Source organism: Tubulanus polymorphus, chromosome 8 (genome assembly GCF_964204645.1).
Source record: "Tubulanus polymorphus chromosome 8, tnTubPoly1.2, whole genome shotgun sequence".
Classification (NCBI taxonomy): Eukaryota; Metazoa; Nemertea; class Palaeonemertea; order Tubulaniformes; family Tubulanidae; genus Tubulanus; species Tubulanus polymorphus.
In genome coordinates, this window is record NC_134032.1 from 9,581,955 (window position 1) to 9,599,377 (window position 17,423).

Sequence of the window (17,423 nt, forward strand, 5' to 3'; positions counted from 1 at the left end):
TTATCATTGCTAAACAATTCATGATTTTTAGGATAATTACTAAAATCAAAATGATGTTTTAATGTTTTTAAATCATCTGTTATGTTATCAGTTTTTATCTTTAATATGTAAGAATCTGTATCAAAATATAATATTTCTATATGTTTTTCTCCAAAAAGTGGTTGTAATACATTATAATAGAATTCATACATTAGTAATTTTGATAATTCTAAAACTGAAGCGCCAACATAGATTGGTTTATTAAATTTTATTGATGTTCTTCTCATTTTAACTGCGGCTAAATTTTCATCAAATATTCTGTTACCAATGAACTTAGGATATGATTGTAAATGTCTAATTCTTTTACCATTACTGACTAACTCAATATCATTTCTATTTCTAATATTTTCACAAGTCTTACCATAGAATGCATTATTCATTAACTTGAAGAAATCTTTCTCGAAATCAGTTTTAGCTTTAGTTCTCTGTTTCGTGTTAAAATCTATATATTTTTCTTAGCACTTAGATTGACTGAATGAAATATATCTATGTACTTTTTTTAGAACCATTCCTTGATTCAAATAAAACTTCAACATTCTATAATGTACTACATAATTATATTTATCTTCTTGAGTTACCATTAACTTTTCTGTATGAATATGATTTTCGGGTTTAATTCTTTTTTGATAACTTGATAATTCTTCATGAGTTACAGTTTTATGTTCGGGACAGTAAGCTAGATTTCTAGATTTAAATTTAATATGTTCAGGATATTCTAAATCTACAACAAAGAAGTAACCAGTATCTGAATCATCTGCAATATCTAGGATTCTTTTCTTCCAATCAAATTTATCATTATTTTCATTCTGTAAAACTTCAGTTAATTCAAATACTCCATAAGGTTGTGGTTCCATCATTGCCCAACCATACAAATTATTTGCATCTATATATAATAACTTATATCCGGGGTTATCATTTACATTGAAATATCTATCACCTAATACACCTGAAACACCTCCTCTTATAGATTTTTCAAATAATAATAATTGATCTATATTTGTTAACAAATCCATTTTTATATCTGTAAATTTTAATCCACAATCCCATGTTAATCCTGGTGATGAATAACAATGACAAGGATCAATATTGAAATATTTTAGGTTTACATCTCTAAACCTTTCGAATATATCGGTTAATAATAATACATCTGATTTTAAACATAAATCTACTAATTGCCCATGATTTTCTATTCTGAAATGATTCCAAATATTCAATGTTCTATTATAGACTTCATCTTTAACATATTCATTTTTTAATTCATCATAGAATTGTTCTTTTAATAATTCAGTTATGTTAAAATCATTATGATTTTTATAGAAAGAATATGGAATTGCTCCTTTATATCTCATTAATTTAAAATCATCATTATTTGGGTAATATTCTTTTAATATCTTTAATTCATCATCAACTAATGATTTTGATAAGTTATCTAATGAACTATCTAAAAATCTATATGAATCTATAAATCTTAAACACCCAAATTGGAATGATATATAATTCTCAGATGTTTTAGCTAACATTCTAAATTTATAAGTTGGTATTTTATCTTTTGATCTATTTGAATTTAATATTTCTATTTCATTATTGATTTCTTCTATTTTATGGCATAACTGTTAGATAAATAAATGTGCATCATATCCTGATAGATTATGAAATATAACTGGTACAAAGTTAATTTTCTTAGCTTGTAAGTTACAATTCTCATGTGCAGCGCCTCTAAACTTTCCATTCAAATGATCATGGTCTCTTACTTTTTTATCTTTATAATTAAATATCTTTTCACAATAATAACATTTACCTGCAAACGCAAATTCTTCTTTATCTTCTTCTGTCATTATAATTTCTATATTTGTATTCAATAATTTACTAAAACTTATTTCATATTCAATTAATAAGTCACAAAAATGATTGATAACATTTTCATTTCTATAATGATAATATTCACTTTCAATTAGTTCTGGATAATCAGATTTTATATATAACCCGAAAGCTGCGGCTGATTGATGAATCTTTTTAATAGTATTTGTTTTTGGTGGTTCTTCTGAAAAATCATTTTCATTAGAATTCAATTTTTTTCTTTTATAATATATTTCTTTTCTATCTTGATCAGTTAATTCTTTATTCAATGATTCAAAATCTCCATATATGACAAATGGTACTTTATTTTTGTAATCATATTTTTTGAATTCTAATATTTTATCTTTTTCATTTGGTAAAACTAATTTACAATAATCAGGATTTTCACATAATTGTTTATGATTTAATAATGTACTTTCATTACTAAATCTATGTGAACATTTTCTACAAAGATATATTTTATGGTGATCATTTTCTGATTTAAAAAATAAATCGATTTGTTTAATCCACATATAATGATTCTCATAATATAGTATATCTATAACATCGTTTGAATCATAATCTTTTGATAGATATAAAGGTTCTAATGTATAATGTTTTATATTGTTACCTTTTGTATTTGGTAATTTGATTAAATCAAATACATTTATCTTTATATTATTATCTCTTTCTATTTTTGGGATGTCTTTAATTATAACAGGATACTTATCTATCTTATAATTATTTTCAAATGGTTTATAATGAGTTAATCTAAAACTATGTTGTTTATAATCTTCAACTGGGTGTAAAAAACTTTTTATAGCCCATAGAAAACATTTATTATCAAAATTTTGTAAATTTATTACAGCATTAGTTTTAAATGGTAGTTTAATATAACTTGATGCTTCAATATCAGGTTCTTTATAATATGATAAATTGTTTTCATCTATTGGTTTCGATTTAGTTAACTTATTATATTTTGTGTTATAAACATGTAAAGTCATAAATATTATTTCATCAAATATTAAACCAGATCCTTCAAAATATTTCTCTTCTATTTTAGTTTTTACTTCATTATAACATTTATCTAATTTATCATCTATATGTTGTTTTGAAATAATATGTTGTGAATGAGAATTTATATTATATATTGGTTTATCTTCAGATTTTATAAACTTTACTTTAGAAGATATACTAATTTTAGGATATTCAACATCTGTAATTATTTTTATTATTTCTTTCATATTTTCTAAATGTTTTTTATTTTCTTCTAATGTTTTTCCTTTATGAAATTTAAACTCGATAGCTGCTGGACCAATATCACTTTTAAATGCTTCGGTTATCTCTATATCTTTTTTATTATCTAATGAATTAATATAATTTCTTACATCTTCCATGTATGGTCTTTTATTGTTTAATTTATTTTTTATGCTTTTAATTGTCTTCTGTTTCTTATCGTTATCATTATCAAAATAATCTTCACCTAAAATATCATTATTCTTATTTCTAATATGACTTATAGATTTTAAATGTTCTTTATAATATCTTTTATCACTGAATGATTGATTACATGTATCACATTTGTATGTTTCTTTTTCATTCTTTAATTCATCTAATTTAGTTTCTAATATATCATCTTCATATTCTAGTTTCAATTTATTCTCTAAATGTGTTTTAGTTTTATTGTGTCTTGCTTTTTGGGATTTATCTATATTGATATTACATGTTGGGCAGTAGTACTTATTTGCTTCCATTTTAATACTAAATTTTTTATTAAAATTGATTTTAGAAGTTCAATGATTTAAATGTAATTCATTTATATGAATATTTTAAGAGTAATAGGGGTAATAGGCTTTCAAGCTAAAGGTTGAACGGGCGGGTGAGTAAAAAATGAAAAACATGAAAATAATAACAATTTCTACTTGAATTACTCGCGAAACTCATAAAAATGAAAAATAAATTCGAGCGTGTGAGAATTCATTTTTTTCATTTGGCTCGAATACTGTACTCAGCTCGTTGTTTTAATGATCACAAACAGCGCTATAAATTTTTTCATATATATCGCGAATTTGAAGTCATTTCGCGACGAACTGGTGCGCATTGTGAAACTATGATTATATTCTAACGATGTATTAGGATGTTTAAAACCTCAAAACCACGTGCACAGTATTTGATTACCGAAACGACGGTATCAATGACTGATCCAAGAGGTCAAGCGTATAGCATAGAAATAAAAATGAAAACAAGCCCAGAATAACCAAAGGCACAAAACCCGTAACATGGTTCCGAAATCTATGCCGCACATTGCTACGCGTAATGGGCAACTGCCCATTCGTTTTCGCGTGCGTCACATGTGAAGAACGTAAGGAGCATTTTGTCGGTTAATCCACGAGCAATCATCTCAAGATGATCGTTCGTATAAGGGTTAATATACAGTCAACCTCCAAAACACCACCGTACTCTAAATACTGTGTAAATCCCAGACCAGCAATGTGAGCAGTTCAACTGTGAAAAAATCCGATAACATTTACTCGAATAAAAAATTGTCTAATTTCATAGTTACATAATAGCTTTACTGACCACTGGGATGTGCGTTGGATGATATTGGTGGTAAAAGTTACTATACATGATGAGCGACTTGTTATCGAGGGCACTAACAACTACTAAATGATTAAGAGAGATGGTTCGAAATGAATAATACTCCTTCCCGTTTAAAAAGTAAATCGATTTCGCTAGAAATAGGGATTTTAATGCATAAACTCTGCGTTTACGAAACTGGTTTGGTTACCAATTAGATTCGCTGTTAAGAAGTGCTAGCTAATGGGTAATCGGAGAAGGTTCCAAAAAAATCACACTGGAATAGAAAGCATTAGCCTCTGGAAGATGACAGTTACTGGAACAAACTCGACGGACGATGTCACAAGTCACGAGTTTCAATCTCGTACGTGGCAGAACGTCGTTTGGTACGCGTTCAATGTTTACATCTATTTCTGGATGGTGACCGGTGTTACCGGGGGTTTACTGTCCATAGTCGTCTTGTTTCGTCTGCGTCGCACGTTAGACGCGTGCACCTTCCAGTATCTGGTACCGCTATGTTTTTCGGATTCTATTTTCGTTATCACTTATTCGCTGAAGTCTCTGGAACGAATTCGCATCGTGACCGGCAATTCTCATGATCAGTACGTATTCTACGCCGTTAATGAAGTCACGTGCAAACTGGGTATGGTGCTCATCAATTTCGGAATCAAAAGCTCGTCGTGGATTCTGTTGTGTTTTGCCGTGGAACGCAGTTTAGCGGTACTGATTCCTTTGCGCATCAGGAGATTGGTGACCCGGGTTCGACGCCGGAATCTAATTATATCGGTTCTTCTTTACTACGCCGTAACGGAAGGCGCTCAGGGAATCACCTTCCATGTTAAAACCCTCGGACATGGCTTAAAAAACTGCCAAACAAACACCGTTTCAGAAATTATGACACGAATAATTATAATCTATTCCTTCTTAACCATGACTATAATTCCTTGGATTAGTTTGATATTTTCGACGGTTGTAATTAGTATTCAGTTCACCAGACGAGATGTCCAGTTCAAAAACACTAACATTTCCGAACAGGAACGCAGATGCGTACGAAATCTAATTTGCATAATCGTTGCCTTTTTCGTATTGAACGCACCGAATACTGTACTCAACTTGTTGGACTATACAAGTGAGAAACTGGGGCATTTACCAAGACAAATAGAACATTTGATGCACCTTATCGGGGGTGTTTTAATGATCACAAACAGCGCTATAAATTTTTTCATATATATCGCGAATTTGAAGTCATTTCGCGACGAACTGGTGCGCATTGTGAAACTATGATTATATTCTAACGATGTATTAAGATGTTTAAAACCTCAAAACCACGTGCACAGTATTTGATTACCGAAACGACGGTATCAATGACTGATCCAAGAGGTCAAGCGTATAGCATAGAAATAAAAATGAAAACAAGCCCAGAATAACCAAAGGCACAAAACCCGTAACAAGGTTCCGAAATCTATGCCGCACATTGCTACGCGTAATGGGCAACTGCCCATTCGTTTTCGCGTGCGTCACATGTGAAGAACGTTAAGGAGCATTTTGTCGGTTAATCCACGAGCAATCATCTCAAGATGATCGTTCGTATAAGGGTTAATATACAGTCAACCTCCAAAACACCACCGTACTCTAAATACTGTGTAAATCCCAGACCAGCAATGTGAGCAGTTCAACCGTGAAAAAATCCGATAACATTTACTCGAATAAAATATTGTCTAATTTCATAGTTACATAATAGCTTTACTGACCACTGGGATGTGCGTTGGATGATATTGGTGGTAAAAGTTACTATACATGATGAGCGACTTGTTATCGAGGGCACTAACTATTCTATAAAATGATTAAGAGAGATGGTTCGAAATGAATAATACTCCTTCCCGTTTAAAGTAAATCGATTTCGCTAGAAATAGGGATTTTAATGCATAAACTCTGCGTTTACGAAACTGGTTTGGTTACCAATTAGATTCGCTGTTAAGAAGTGCTAGCTAATGGGTAATCGGAGAAGGTTCCAAAAAAATCACACTGGAATAGAAAGCATTAGCCTCTGGAACATGACAGTTACTGGAACAAACTCGACGGACGATGTCACAAGTCACGTGTTTCAATCTCGTACGTGGCAGAACGTCGTTTGGTACGCGTTCAATGTTTACATCTATTTCTGGATGGTGACTGGCGTTGCGGGGGGTTTACTGTCCATAGTCGTCTTGTTCCGTCTGCGTTACACGTTAGACGCGTGCACCTTCCAGTATCTGGTACCGCTATGTTTTTGCGATTCGATTTTCGTCATCACTTTTTCTTTGAAGTCTCTGGAACGAATTCACATCGTGACCGGCAATTCTCGTGGTCAGTACGTATTCTACGCCGTTAATGAAGTCACGTGCAAACTGGGTATGGCGCTGATAAATTTCGGAATCAAAAGCTCTTCGTGGATTCTGTTGTGTTTTGCCGTAGAGCGCAGTTTAGCGGTGCTGATTCCTTTGCACATCGGGAGGCTGGTGACCCGGGCTCGACGCCGAAATCTTGTTATATCGGTTCTTTTTTACTACGCTCTAACGGAAGGCGCGCAGGGTTACACCAACCACGTTAAGACCATCGGACATGGCTTAAAAAACTGCCAAATAAACACCGTTTCAGAAATCATGACACGAATAATCTTAATCTATTCCTTCCTAACCATGACTATACTTCCTTGGATTGGTTTGATATTTTCGACGGTTGTGATCAGTATTCAGTTCACCAGACGAGATGTCCAGTTCAAAAACACGAACATTTCTGATCAGGAACGCAGATGCGTACGCAATCTGATTTGCATAATCGTTGCCTTTTTCGTATTGAATGCACCGAATACTGTACATATCTTGGTCGCCTATACAAGTGACAAACTGAAGCACCTGCTACCTCAAATAAGACATTTAATAACCCTTATCGGGACCGTTTTAATGATCACAAATAGTGCTGTAAATTTTTTCATATACATCGTGAATTTGAAGTCATTTCGAGAAGAACTGGTGCGCGTAGTGAAACTACGACGAAAGTGAATCGGTTAGACCAGGTTTTTAGTCGACGTCGTCCTCGTCATAAAAAATATGTTGAAAAATAGACGTTTTTGCATTTTGATTCAACTCCCCTAAATTCATATTTGATCGTGGTAAAATGACACAATACTTGATATTGATAGAAATGACGCTACATCTCGTGAAAACGTGTCTGATATTTAGTGTCTAGTGTCTAGTGTTTGATGTTGCCACTGAAAAGTGAAAGTGGAATTACGCGCACTCACCGGGAATCGAACCCGGGTCTTGCACATAGAAAGCAAGCGGGCTAACTAGAAGACCGAAAGAGCTAGTGCACCTGGCCAGTGGTACAGCTTGTCCAAAACCCTTCATCCAGCCCTGGAGGTGGTTGTATCGACAGCGATCTCCGTCGCTCTACGATCTTATCGTACCCATCTGTGATAAGATCAGGCGCTATAAGGTTCTCGGTGAATTTGGCCCAAGCTATGATTACTGAAAAATAATTATATTCTTGTTTTTCGTTGAATGAACGCAGGAATTACGAAGAGCTTCGTTGCGAGGGTCTCGACAAATTGATCAAGAGCCGTCTGCGAGCAGGGGAGAAAATCGCTTTTACCGTACGGCAAAATGATGGAACGTGTGATCGTGTTACACGATTTAAACGTCACGGCTCCGTTCATTGAAGACGTCGCCATAGCTGACGATTCACTTTGAAGTGAAAATGAAAACAAACCCAAAAATAACCTAAGGCAAAAAACCGTATCAAGGTTTCGAGTTCTACGCCGCACATACGACTGTCCCTTCGTTTTCGCGTGTGCCACATGTGAAGAACGTTTAGGAGCATTTCTAATCATCGGTTGATACGCAGTCAACCTGCGACACACCATCGTACTCTCAATACTGCCGAAATCCTACATCATCAATGTGGACAGTGTATCGGGGTTAGGCTGTGATGTAATCCGATAACTTTTACCCAAATAGAAAATTGTCTAATTTCATAATTACATCACAGATTTGCTGGCCACTTGGAAGTCCGTAGGATGAGGAGGGTGGTAAAATATAGCAGGGTTTAGTAGAGTTTTACGTCCCCAACTGCAAATAACAGTTAGTATATCCCAATAAGTGGGTCTTAAGAGACGGCCAGGGCCTTTTTTATAGGTTGTTATCACTACTCACAACCTGACTAAGTTAGCAGAGCTTAGTCCATGTATGTGCACGGACAACTAACACCAGAGTGGGTTTCGGACCAGGGATCTCTTGGTTCCCAGTCCTCGACTGGGCACTTACCATTCTACAAATGATTAAGAGAGATAGTCTGGTTCGAAATGAATAATAATCTATGTATCTCCCCACTAAAGTGTAAATCTATTTCGCTAGAAATGCTTTTTCGCTTTTAAATACATAAACTCTGCGTTTTCGAAACTGGTTTGGTTACCAATTAGATTCGCCGTTAAGAAGTGCTAGCTCAAGGGTAATGGAAGAAGGTTTTAAAACATTGACGTAATTAATAGTGACGTACACTGGAATAGTTAGCATTAGCCTCAGGAAGATGACAGTTACTCGAACAAACTCGACGGACGATGTCACAAGTTACGTGTTTCAATCTCGTACGTGGCAGAACGGTGTTTGGTACGCGTTCAATGTTTACATCTATTTCTGGATGGTGACCGGTGTTACCGGGGGTTTACTGTCCATAGTCGTCTTGTTTCGTCTGCGTCGCACGTTAGACGCGTGCACCTTCCAGTATCTGGTACCGCTATGTTTTTCGGATTCTATTTTCGTTATGACTTATTCGCTGAAGTCTCTGGAACGAATTCGCATCGTGACCGGCAATTCTCATGATCAGTACGTATTCTACGCCGTTAATGAAGTCACGTGCAAACTGGGTATGGTGCTCATCAATTTCGGAATCAAAAGCTCGTCGTGGATTCTGTTGTGTTTTGCCGTGGAACGCAGTTTAGCGGTACTGATTCCTTTGCGCATCAGGAGATTGGTGACCCGGGTTCGACGCCGGAATCTAATTATATCGGTTCTTCTTTACTACGCCGTAACGGAAGGCGCTCAGGGAATCACCTTCCATGTTAAAACCCTCGGACATGGCTTAAAAAACTGCCAAACAAACACCGTTTCAGAAATTATGACACGAATAATTATAATCTATTCCTTCTTAACCATGACTATAATTCCTTGGATTGGTTTGATATTTTCGACGGTTGTAATAAGTATTCAGTTCACAAAACGAGATGTCCAGTTCAAAAACACTAACATTTCCGAACAGGAACGCAGATGCGTACGAAATCTAATTTGCATAATCGTTGCCTTTTTCGTATTGAACGCGCCGAATACTGTACTCAGCTTGGTTAACTATACAAGTGACAAACTGAAGCACCTGCTCCCTCAAATAAAGCATTTAATAAACCTTATCGGGGCCGTTTTTATGATCACAAATAGTGCTGTAAACTTTTTCATATATATCGTGAATTTGAAATCCTTTCGAGACGATTTGGTGCGCGTAGTGAAACTACGACGAAAGTGAATCGGTTAGACCAGGATTTGAGACGACGTCGTCCTCGTCATAAAAAAGATGTTGAAAATTAGAGGTTTTTGCATTTTGATTCAACTCCCCTAAATTCATATTTGATCGTGGTAAAATGATACAATTCTTGATATTGATAGAAATGACGCTACATCTCGTGAACAAGTGTCTGATATTTAGTGTCTAGTGTCTAGTGTCTGATGTTGTCACTGGGTGGGTGGTCTAGGAGTCTCGCGTTATCACGCATGCATGGCCGCTTCGTGAATATGGCAATGGCTCTTATTAATGATTGAGAAAAGTGACAGTGGAATTACTCGCACTCACCGGGAATCGAACCCGGGTCTTGCACGTAGAAAGCAAGTGGGCTAACCAGAAGGCCGAAAGAGCTAGTGCACTTGGCTAGTGGTGCAGCTTATCCATAACCTTCACCTAGTCCTGGAAGTGGTTGCATCCACAGTGATCTCCGTTGCTCTACGGTTTAAGCGTACCCAGCTGTGGTAAGATCAGGCACTAAGGTTCTCGGTGAAATTGGCCCAAGCTGTGATTACTGAAAAAAATTCTATTCTTGTTCTTCGTTGAATGAACGCAGGAATTACGAAGAGCTTCGTTGCGAGGGTCTCGACGAATTGATCAAGAGCCGTCTGCGAGCAGGGGAGAAAATCGCCTTACCTTACGGCAAAATGATGGAACATCTGATCATGTTACACGATTCAAACGTCACGGCTCCGTTTATCGAAGACTTGGTCGCCATAGCTGACGATTCACTTCGAAATATCAGGCATGTCTGAAAAAATAAATCGCAAAATCAGATTACAAGGTTGTTCTAAAACATCGAAATTTTCAACGTGTATCTAAAATTTGAAATCATTTTTTAAATCTTTGTCTTGTAAAATGTAAAATAGAAATATGAAATCGCTGAATGAAGTGATTAGATTCAAAATCTAAGAATTCTGTTTTCTAATGATAGCTGAATCGTAGAATATAACTTCTAACATATTAGCTCAACTTTCTCCAATAATACTCTCGGTTTTGTCATTAGTTTAAATCTTGATTCGCCGGTGGTCGTGTTGGGAGACGCCTCCGCATCGATGGAAGTGGCCATCAGAACAGCGACGATCATTTCGAGCCTTTTGACCGCCGTGTGCTCGGCGAAACTTGTGTTCTTCAACACAGTCAACATGGAGCCTCCTTTCCTACCGAAAACCATCGCCGAGGTTAGTGCGTTACCGCCTAGATACGGGATCTGGACGAATAGCTATATCTTTAGATCCTATAAGTTAAGCTCTCTTCGTATGCGAAGTGAATCAAGTCTCGGTACCTATCCCCTCAGAAAACCCGCTGATAGACCCTACAGACAATGTGCTGTTTGTACCCACCTTTCAGCCGATCTGTTGCATGAACCAATTTCAGACGCTCGCGGTTGTCTATCGAACACCCGTCAGAATATCTACGGTACAGTAAAACCCCTCGCACCGCCGTCTTATACACCCGTTCAGACAATCTAGGGCCGGTTGCTCAAAAGTTGGTTAAAGTTCCTAACCAACTTTTGACCAACCTGGCCCCTACTGTCTTAAACCCTTAAATCTATCGCCATCCTTACAAAAAATGATTGTCCCCGGTTTCCTATTCGACTCATTTATACTTAAGGCAAATCAGCAGAAATATGTATACTTGTTGATCCAAATGCCAATTTCAATACCGTGTACATTTGAAAATCATTTCCAAAATATACATAGTACATTTGGAAATCATTTCCAAGATGCACATATCGGATCGTCCCGAATATGCCGATATACTGCGTGGAGGGGGGGGGGGAGGGTCGTATTGAAAACACTCATATATTCGAAATAGAACATTACGTAATTGTTTTGGTATCTGTTGTTCGTGGACAGGTTTTGAAACTAGCGATGCAAATGAAGGCGTCCAGGGCGACGGCGCCGGCCGCCAGTCTCTATCCGTTTTACGAGCGGAAGGAAATCGTCAAGACGTTCATCCTCGTCACAGATGAAGAGGAAAACACGCTCTTCAAAGGATACAGGTATACATAATAGAATTATTCTATGATGTTGGTCTCCATAGGACTGGCATATTTAGAATTGATGAAAAACCCGTTGAGTCATTTTCAAAAATAAGCAAGCGCAGTTTCATCAATTGTATGAAATGATATGAATACGACACCAGTTTGTTGATACATAGAACGTATATAGAACGCTCATATATAGAACGATTCAAGCGGTATTTTCTCAATTCTATCGATTCTGCGTGAGTGTATTCTATGATATACGTTAAACTCTTAATTTGACCGGACTACTGTTCGAGCTCGCCTTGAACAATTTCTATCCTTAGGCAGTGGTCACTTAAATTGATGATTAGCAATGTTACAGAGGTGCCACAACCACAATCTTGTCTATTAGAATACAAATTCCTTTTATAAAAAAGACTTGCAGATCATATTTCTTGCCTACGGAGGTGATGCACATGATGGCCGAAGAAGTTTTTTCGTTAAATGTATTCCGATTTCATTCTTTTCTTGACTAGATTTACGCCGCTATTCCAAAAGTACCACGTGGAGGTCTACCCTGCCAGACTTGTGCTGGTGTCGTTTCTCAATCAGAACGCCGTCGGTCAAATGTACAGCGAACTGGAGCCGGAATTTAAACCGATTCAGTTCAAATTCGATTCGCGACGACCGGACCTGAATAAATTGGGGAACATGTTCGGACTACTGGCATCGTTCACGGAGGGTTTCGAGCAACGTTTGGCGCTGATCGAGGAGAAAATATGCGGCGACGGCGACGTAGGGAGAGCCGGGTATGCGGCAGTTTTCAAACGGAAAGACCTTGTGTAGATCTGCCGCAGCCTATATTGAGCCGGTCCGAACTATCTATGCAGGATGTAAAACACTGAACTCTAAGATGCTTATGGTCTGTTTTAGCGATGTATGCGCCTAATCCCCCAAATATTACTTGACTGATCCAAATCCTTTCAAATTCGGGGCTTGATGCAACAGAAAAATGGATATGTATCAAAAGATTCGTGTACGTTTGTACCAACTGTTATGAAAAATTCGCTCAATGCTTCGACCATCTGTAATAAACCATTTTACAGTTGCTAGCCGCCATTTTGTTAGGGTACTTTTGTCCCGTATTGTTGGGTCATTTTTTTCTCTTTTTTAAAACTATCCGTGATGTGTGTTGTATCATATTTCATCTGTCCATGGATGGATTTTGACAACTTCAGCAACATTCAAACCGCATAAATCTCTAGTTTTCAGTTATGTAAAAATCATTTCTCAAATTTACAACAATGCGACATGAGAGCGATATAAAAATCGGTGGTCAGTTTTTGCCGTGCGCATAGAAATCCAGGGTACTGAACTTTGAAGTTCGTTATTTTCAGAAATAATTTTCTAAAAAATCCAAACATTTCAAGCACTGTGCGCATAAACACCCCCTTTCAGGTGAATTTTGAAATTTTAAGATATCTTGCCTAGTTTTTTTCCTATGGCACTTTAACTGCAGCGCGTGTATTGTCATTCCGAGATTTGGCGCTGTTTTCTTTGCGTGTATTTCAGTATATGGGTGTTATTTCTTCATTTTCACTACACTTGTCTCTACGGAAAATGGTTTTAATTGTTGGTACGAGTATCAGGTTTAAATATTACGGCATTAATACTGTATTCCGTTCTCCGGCGCTAGTTCGTAATGGCTGTAATGGTAGCCGCTTTTACGGCAGGCAGAGGCTTACGTACATGCACCCAAGAAAACCCAAAATATCACTCTTTTGTTGTAAATGCAATCCACACACTTCTTGCGTTTTTGTGATGGTAGATGTCACTTTTTACTTTTTATCACGTGCGTATGACATTCGAACTTGATACTTGATATTTCACCACCAAAACAAGAAAACGTTTTCCTATATTTTCTTCCCAATCTAATCAATCTTGAGTGTACTCATAGAAAGTATTCATAGAAAGTAGCTGAATATTTGCCCCACCCCATTTGTCCAGCTTTTTGACCACTTCTCCATCCATCTAATTTCAGTAGATTTTTATGTAAATTTATTGATAGACTACTGATTTAAATGGTCATCATACTCGATTTTGAGTGTTATATTTCTTTTCTTCTTCCATCTCAATATAGGCCCATATATTCTCTTCCCGCGCGCAACTTCGAATGCGTGATCAAAATGCCGCTCAGTCTCGCTGCTAAAACTGGTCAGAAAAATCCCTTAAACCCCAACATCTCTAATGTCTTCGACCTATTATATTGCATAAACGACGTGATATTTAAACCTGATACTCGTACCAACAATTAAAACCATTTTCCGTAGAGACAAGTGTAGTTAAAATGAAGAAATAACACCCATATACTGAAATACACGCAATGAAAACAGCGCCGAATCTCGGAATGACAATACACGCGCTGCAGTTAAAGAGCCATAGGAAAAAAACTAGGCAAGATATCTTAAAATTTCAAAGTTCACCTGAAAGGGGGCGTTTATGCGCACAGTTCTTGAAATGTTTGGATTTTTTAGAAAATTATTTCTGAAAAAAACGAACTTCAAAGTTCAGTACCCTGGATTTCTATGCGCACGGCAAAAACTGACCACCGATTTTTATATCGCTCTCATGTCGCATTGTTGCAAATTTGAGAAATGATTTTTACATAACTGAAAACTAGAGATTCACGCGGTTTGAATGTTGCTGAAGTTGTCAAAATCCATCCATGGACAGATGAAATATGATACAATACACATCACGGATAGTTTTTAAAAAAGAGAAAAAAATGACCCAACAATACGGGGCAAAAGTACCCTAACAAAATGGCGGCTAGCAACTGTAAAATGGTTTATTATCAGGTACCATTTCCAACACCTTTAACTTGTATTACGCCCTAATTTCAGAGCTCTAATCTAAAGTTTATTGGAAATAAAGTTTGTAAAAGTAAAGTTATGTAAAGTTTAATTTCACTAAGAGAGATTGATCGAGTAAATGTCGACCCCATCAAATTGATGAAATTTTCAAAATGCTTTTGATCCTTGTGAGGACAGCAATGGCCTGGAAACGAAATCTTTTATTCGTCAAACAATAAACTGTAAAATTAACACAAGAATCAATCATCGTCATTAACAATGAGACTTTCCTCGTGATCATTCTATCGACGCCACTCAAAATCAGAGTGTAAATTTTGTCTGGCAATCGATCTAAACAACCCGGAAATTCGCAGGTGATATACACAGCAACAACTGCCGAAACCATTTTCAATATATTTGCATCTTTACTCTGAGCGCCACCTACAAGCGATTTACGGCGTTTTCTGATCCAGGTATAAACGGCAAATAAGACAGCGTTCACAACTAATAGCATTACGATTGGTAAGTACACCATGCCCACAGCCATTCTTACATCATCGTCCATCACGTCGTTCATGAAATGATCTTCAAAATAGTTATAGGTTTTGTAATCAGTATATTCCGGCCAATAGACTGTATATGTGTACTGACCTGGTTTCAGACACGGCCATCTCGTTAAAGCCGGCACGCGGCGATTTAGGATCCAATCATAGTAAAACATAAATGCCAAGAACAACAGCGTGAAACAGAGTAGATTGATAGTAAAAGGTCTCCAGAAGCGTCGATAATTGAACGGGAAAACTATCACCATAATTCTCTCCAAACTCACGGCCACGACGAGCCAGTTTCTGACGAACTGCGAGGGATACAACCCGAAGTAACCTACGTTTATAAACCACCAACCGAAATGCCAGTCATCGTAACGAAAAACCAAGTCACCGAGATTACTGTAGATAAAATAAGTTCTCAGCGGATACATGATAAAAGAAGATGCACTGAAAAGAAGATCAAAAACCGCTAAGAGACCGATTGTATGATAGCAACTATTGCGTAGTCTGCGTATTATGGCAATAGTCAGTGAATTCAACAGAATACCAGAGACAGTGACTGGACCCATTCCTACCATGTAGATGTAAACGCTGAACTGATAGTCCCATCTTATTTTCTGGGAGCAAGCATAACCGCTTGTTCTGTTGTGAAGTGTCATGATAAGCTGGTTACGCAGTCGTTACTGCCCGAAACGCTAAGTAAAACACAATGGATACAAATCCAATTGAATTAAGCTAAAACTCTTCGATTTAGGTTCTGTAATATTGTTTGCGTGAAATTGGCTTCGTGCAATTTGATTGATGCAGTGTTTATAAACAATGATATTTCATTGGACACATTTTCGTAGAATTTAATTTATTTTCAGCATTTCACTCGGTGAAGCTTAAATTTGAAAAAAATCAATAACTACTACGGCAACGTAATCCTGTGAAGATTTGTGCGTGGCATTTATTCTGGCGTTTGATAGAACAGAATAGTTTATCCGGGAGGTAAAATCTGCTCCGGTGGAGGTGGGGAGCAGTCCTTATCCGGGTATCATCAGGAGGGATACAACAGCAATCCTAGTCGGGATCGACCGCAGAATTCAATAGTTACTCAGTTCAAAACAGTTCAAAATTGTTGGCGTTCTGATAAAAAGCACATTTCGCTATGTAAAAGAGTATGGTCGCTGACTCATGTCCAAATACAAACAAATTTCACATTCTGCATATAAAGCCCCCTTCCGTACACTCCCGTATGCTATATATAGTTTGTCCACATGGTAGCCTACATACAATTACTGAAAGAAACCGTAAGCAGAGCTTTTAGGCACTTACAATTTTTTGTTCTTGTAACAAATAACACAAAACCCTTGCACAAACACAAAAAACCCTACTCGAATCAATGCTGCCCGTGACTGCAACCGGTTTAAGTTCGTGTCAAGGCCTATATTTATACACGACAAACGCCTCTCCGATCGGGGGTTTTCCCAAAAAGTAAAAAAAAAATGATTTACACTATTTTCCCAGCGCGTTTTCAAGTCGTAAACAATCGCTCGATGGTGACACCGAGATTTCACCAACCACATTTGATCGAGTTTCGGTTTAATCCTCGTGTAGTTTTTGTCGGAGACGCCTCTGTACCTATGTGACCTGACGTCGATACCTCTCGCTGGTACTGTATTGTTTGAGGTAAGAAGGTACGTGAAACAGAATTGTATCAAATATACGTAACTTTAAGGGCGTATAACGGGGTATGTTGTTATTTTGGTGGGTAAAGGACATTAGTTGTCATCAAATCTGACGCTCGTCATCTCGGAGATTGCATCTGTTCGGAGGTTTCGCTAAAATAAAGTCTTACTGCCGACAGTGGACCCATCTGTGGCTTTTTGGACTTATTCCGAGGAATCACTCGATTACTTAATTCCTTTTTTGAACCGCGCCTTCCAATTTTCTTGGATCCGCCAGTATATATGTGACAACAGTTAGAGCGTCAAATTAAAAAGCTGTTTAGAATTGACAAAATTCGATCAATTC

At 36.9% G+C, this 17,423-nt stretch overlaps 1 protein-coding gene across 1 annotated transcript in view; it reads left to right on the forward strand.

Moving 5' to 3' along the window:
• LOC141910252 (uncharacterized) overlaps nt 1-13,194 on the forward strand; it is a 29,269-nt gene extending 16,075 nt beyond the window's left edge. The window contains exons 6-9 of the mRNA XM_074800983.1: nt 10,595-10,783; nt 11,045-11,219; nt 11,898-12,043; nt 12,544-13,194. Coding sequence (XP_074657084.1) covers nt 10,595-10,783; nt 11,045-11,219; nt 11,898-12,043; nt 12,544-12,853 — 820 coding nt within the window. The 3' untranslated portion in view covers nt 12,854-13,194. The remainder of the gene's footprint in view (nt 1-10,594; nt 10,784-11,044; nt 11,220-11,897; nt 12,044-12,543) is intronic.
• The last annotated feature ends 4,229 nt before the right edge of the window (nt 13,195-17,423 follow it).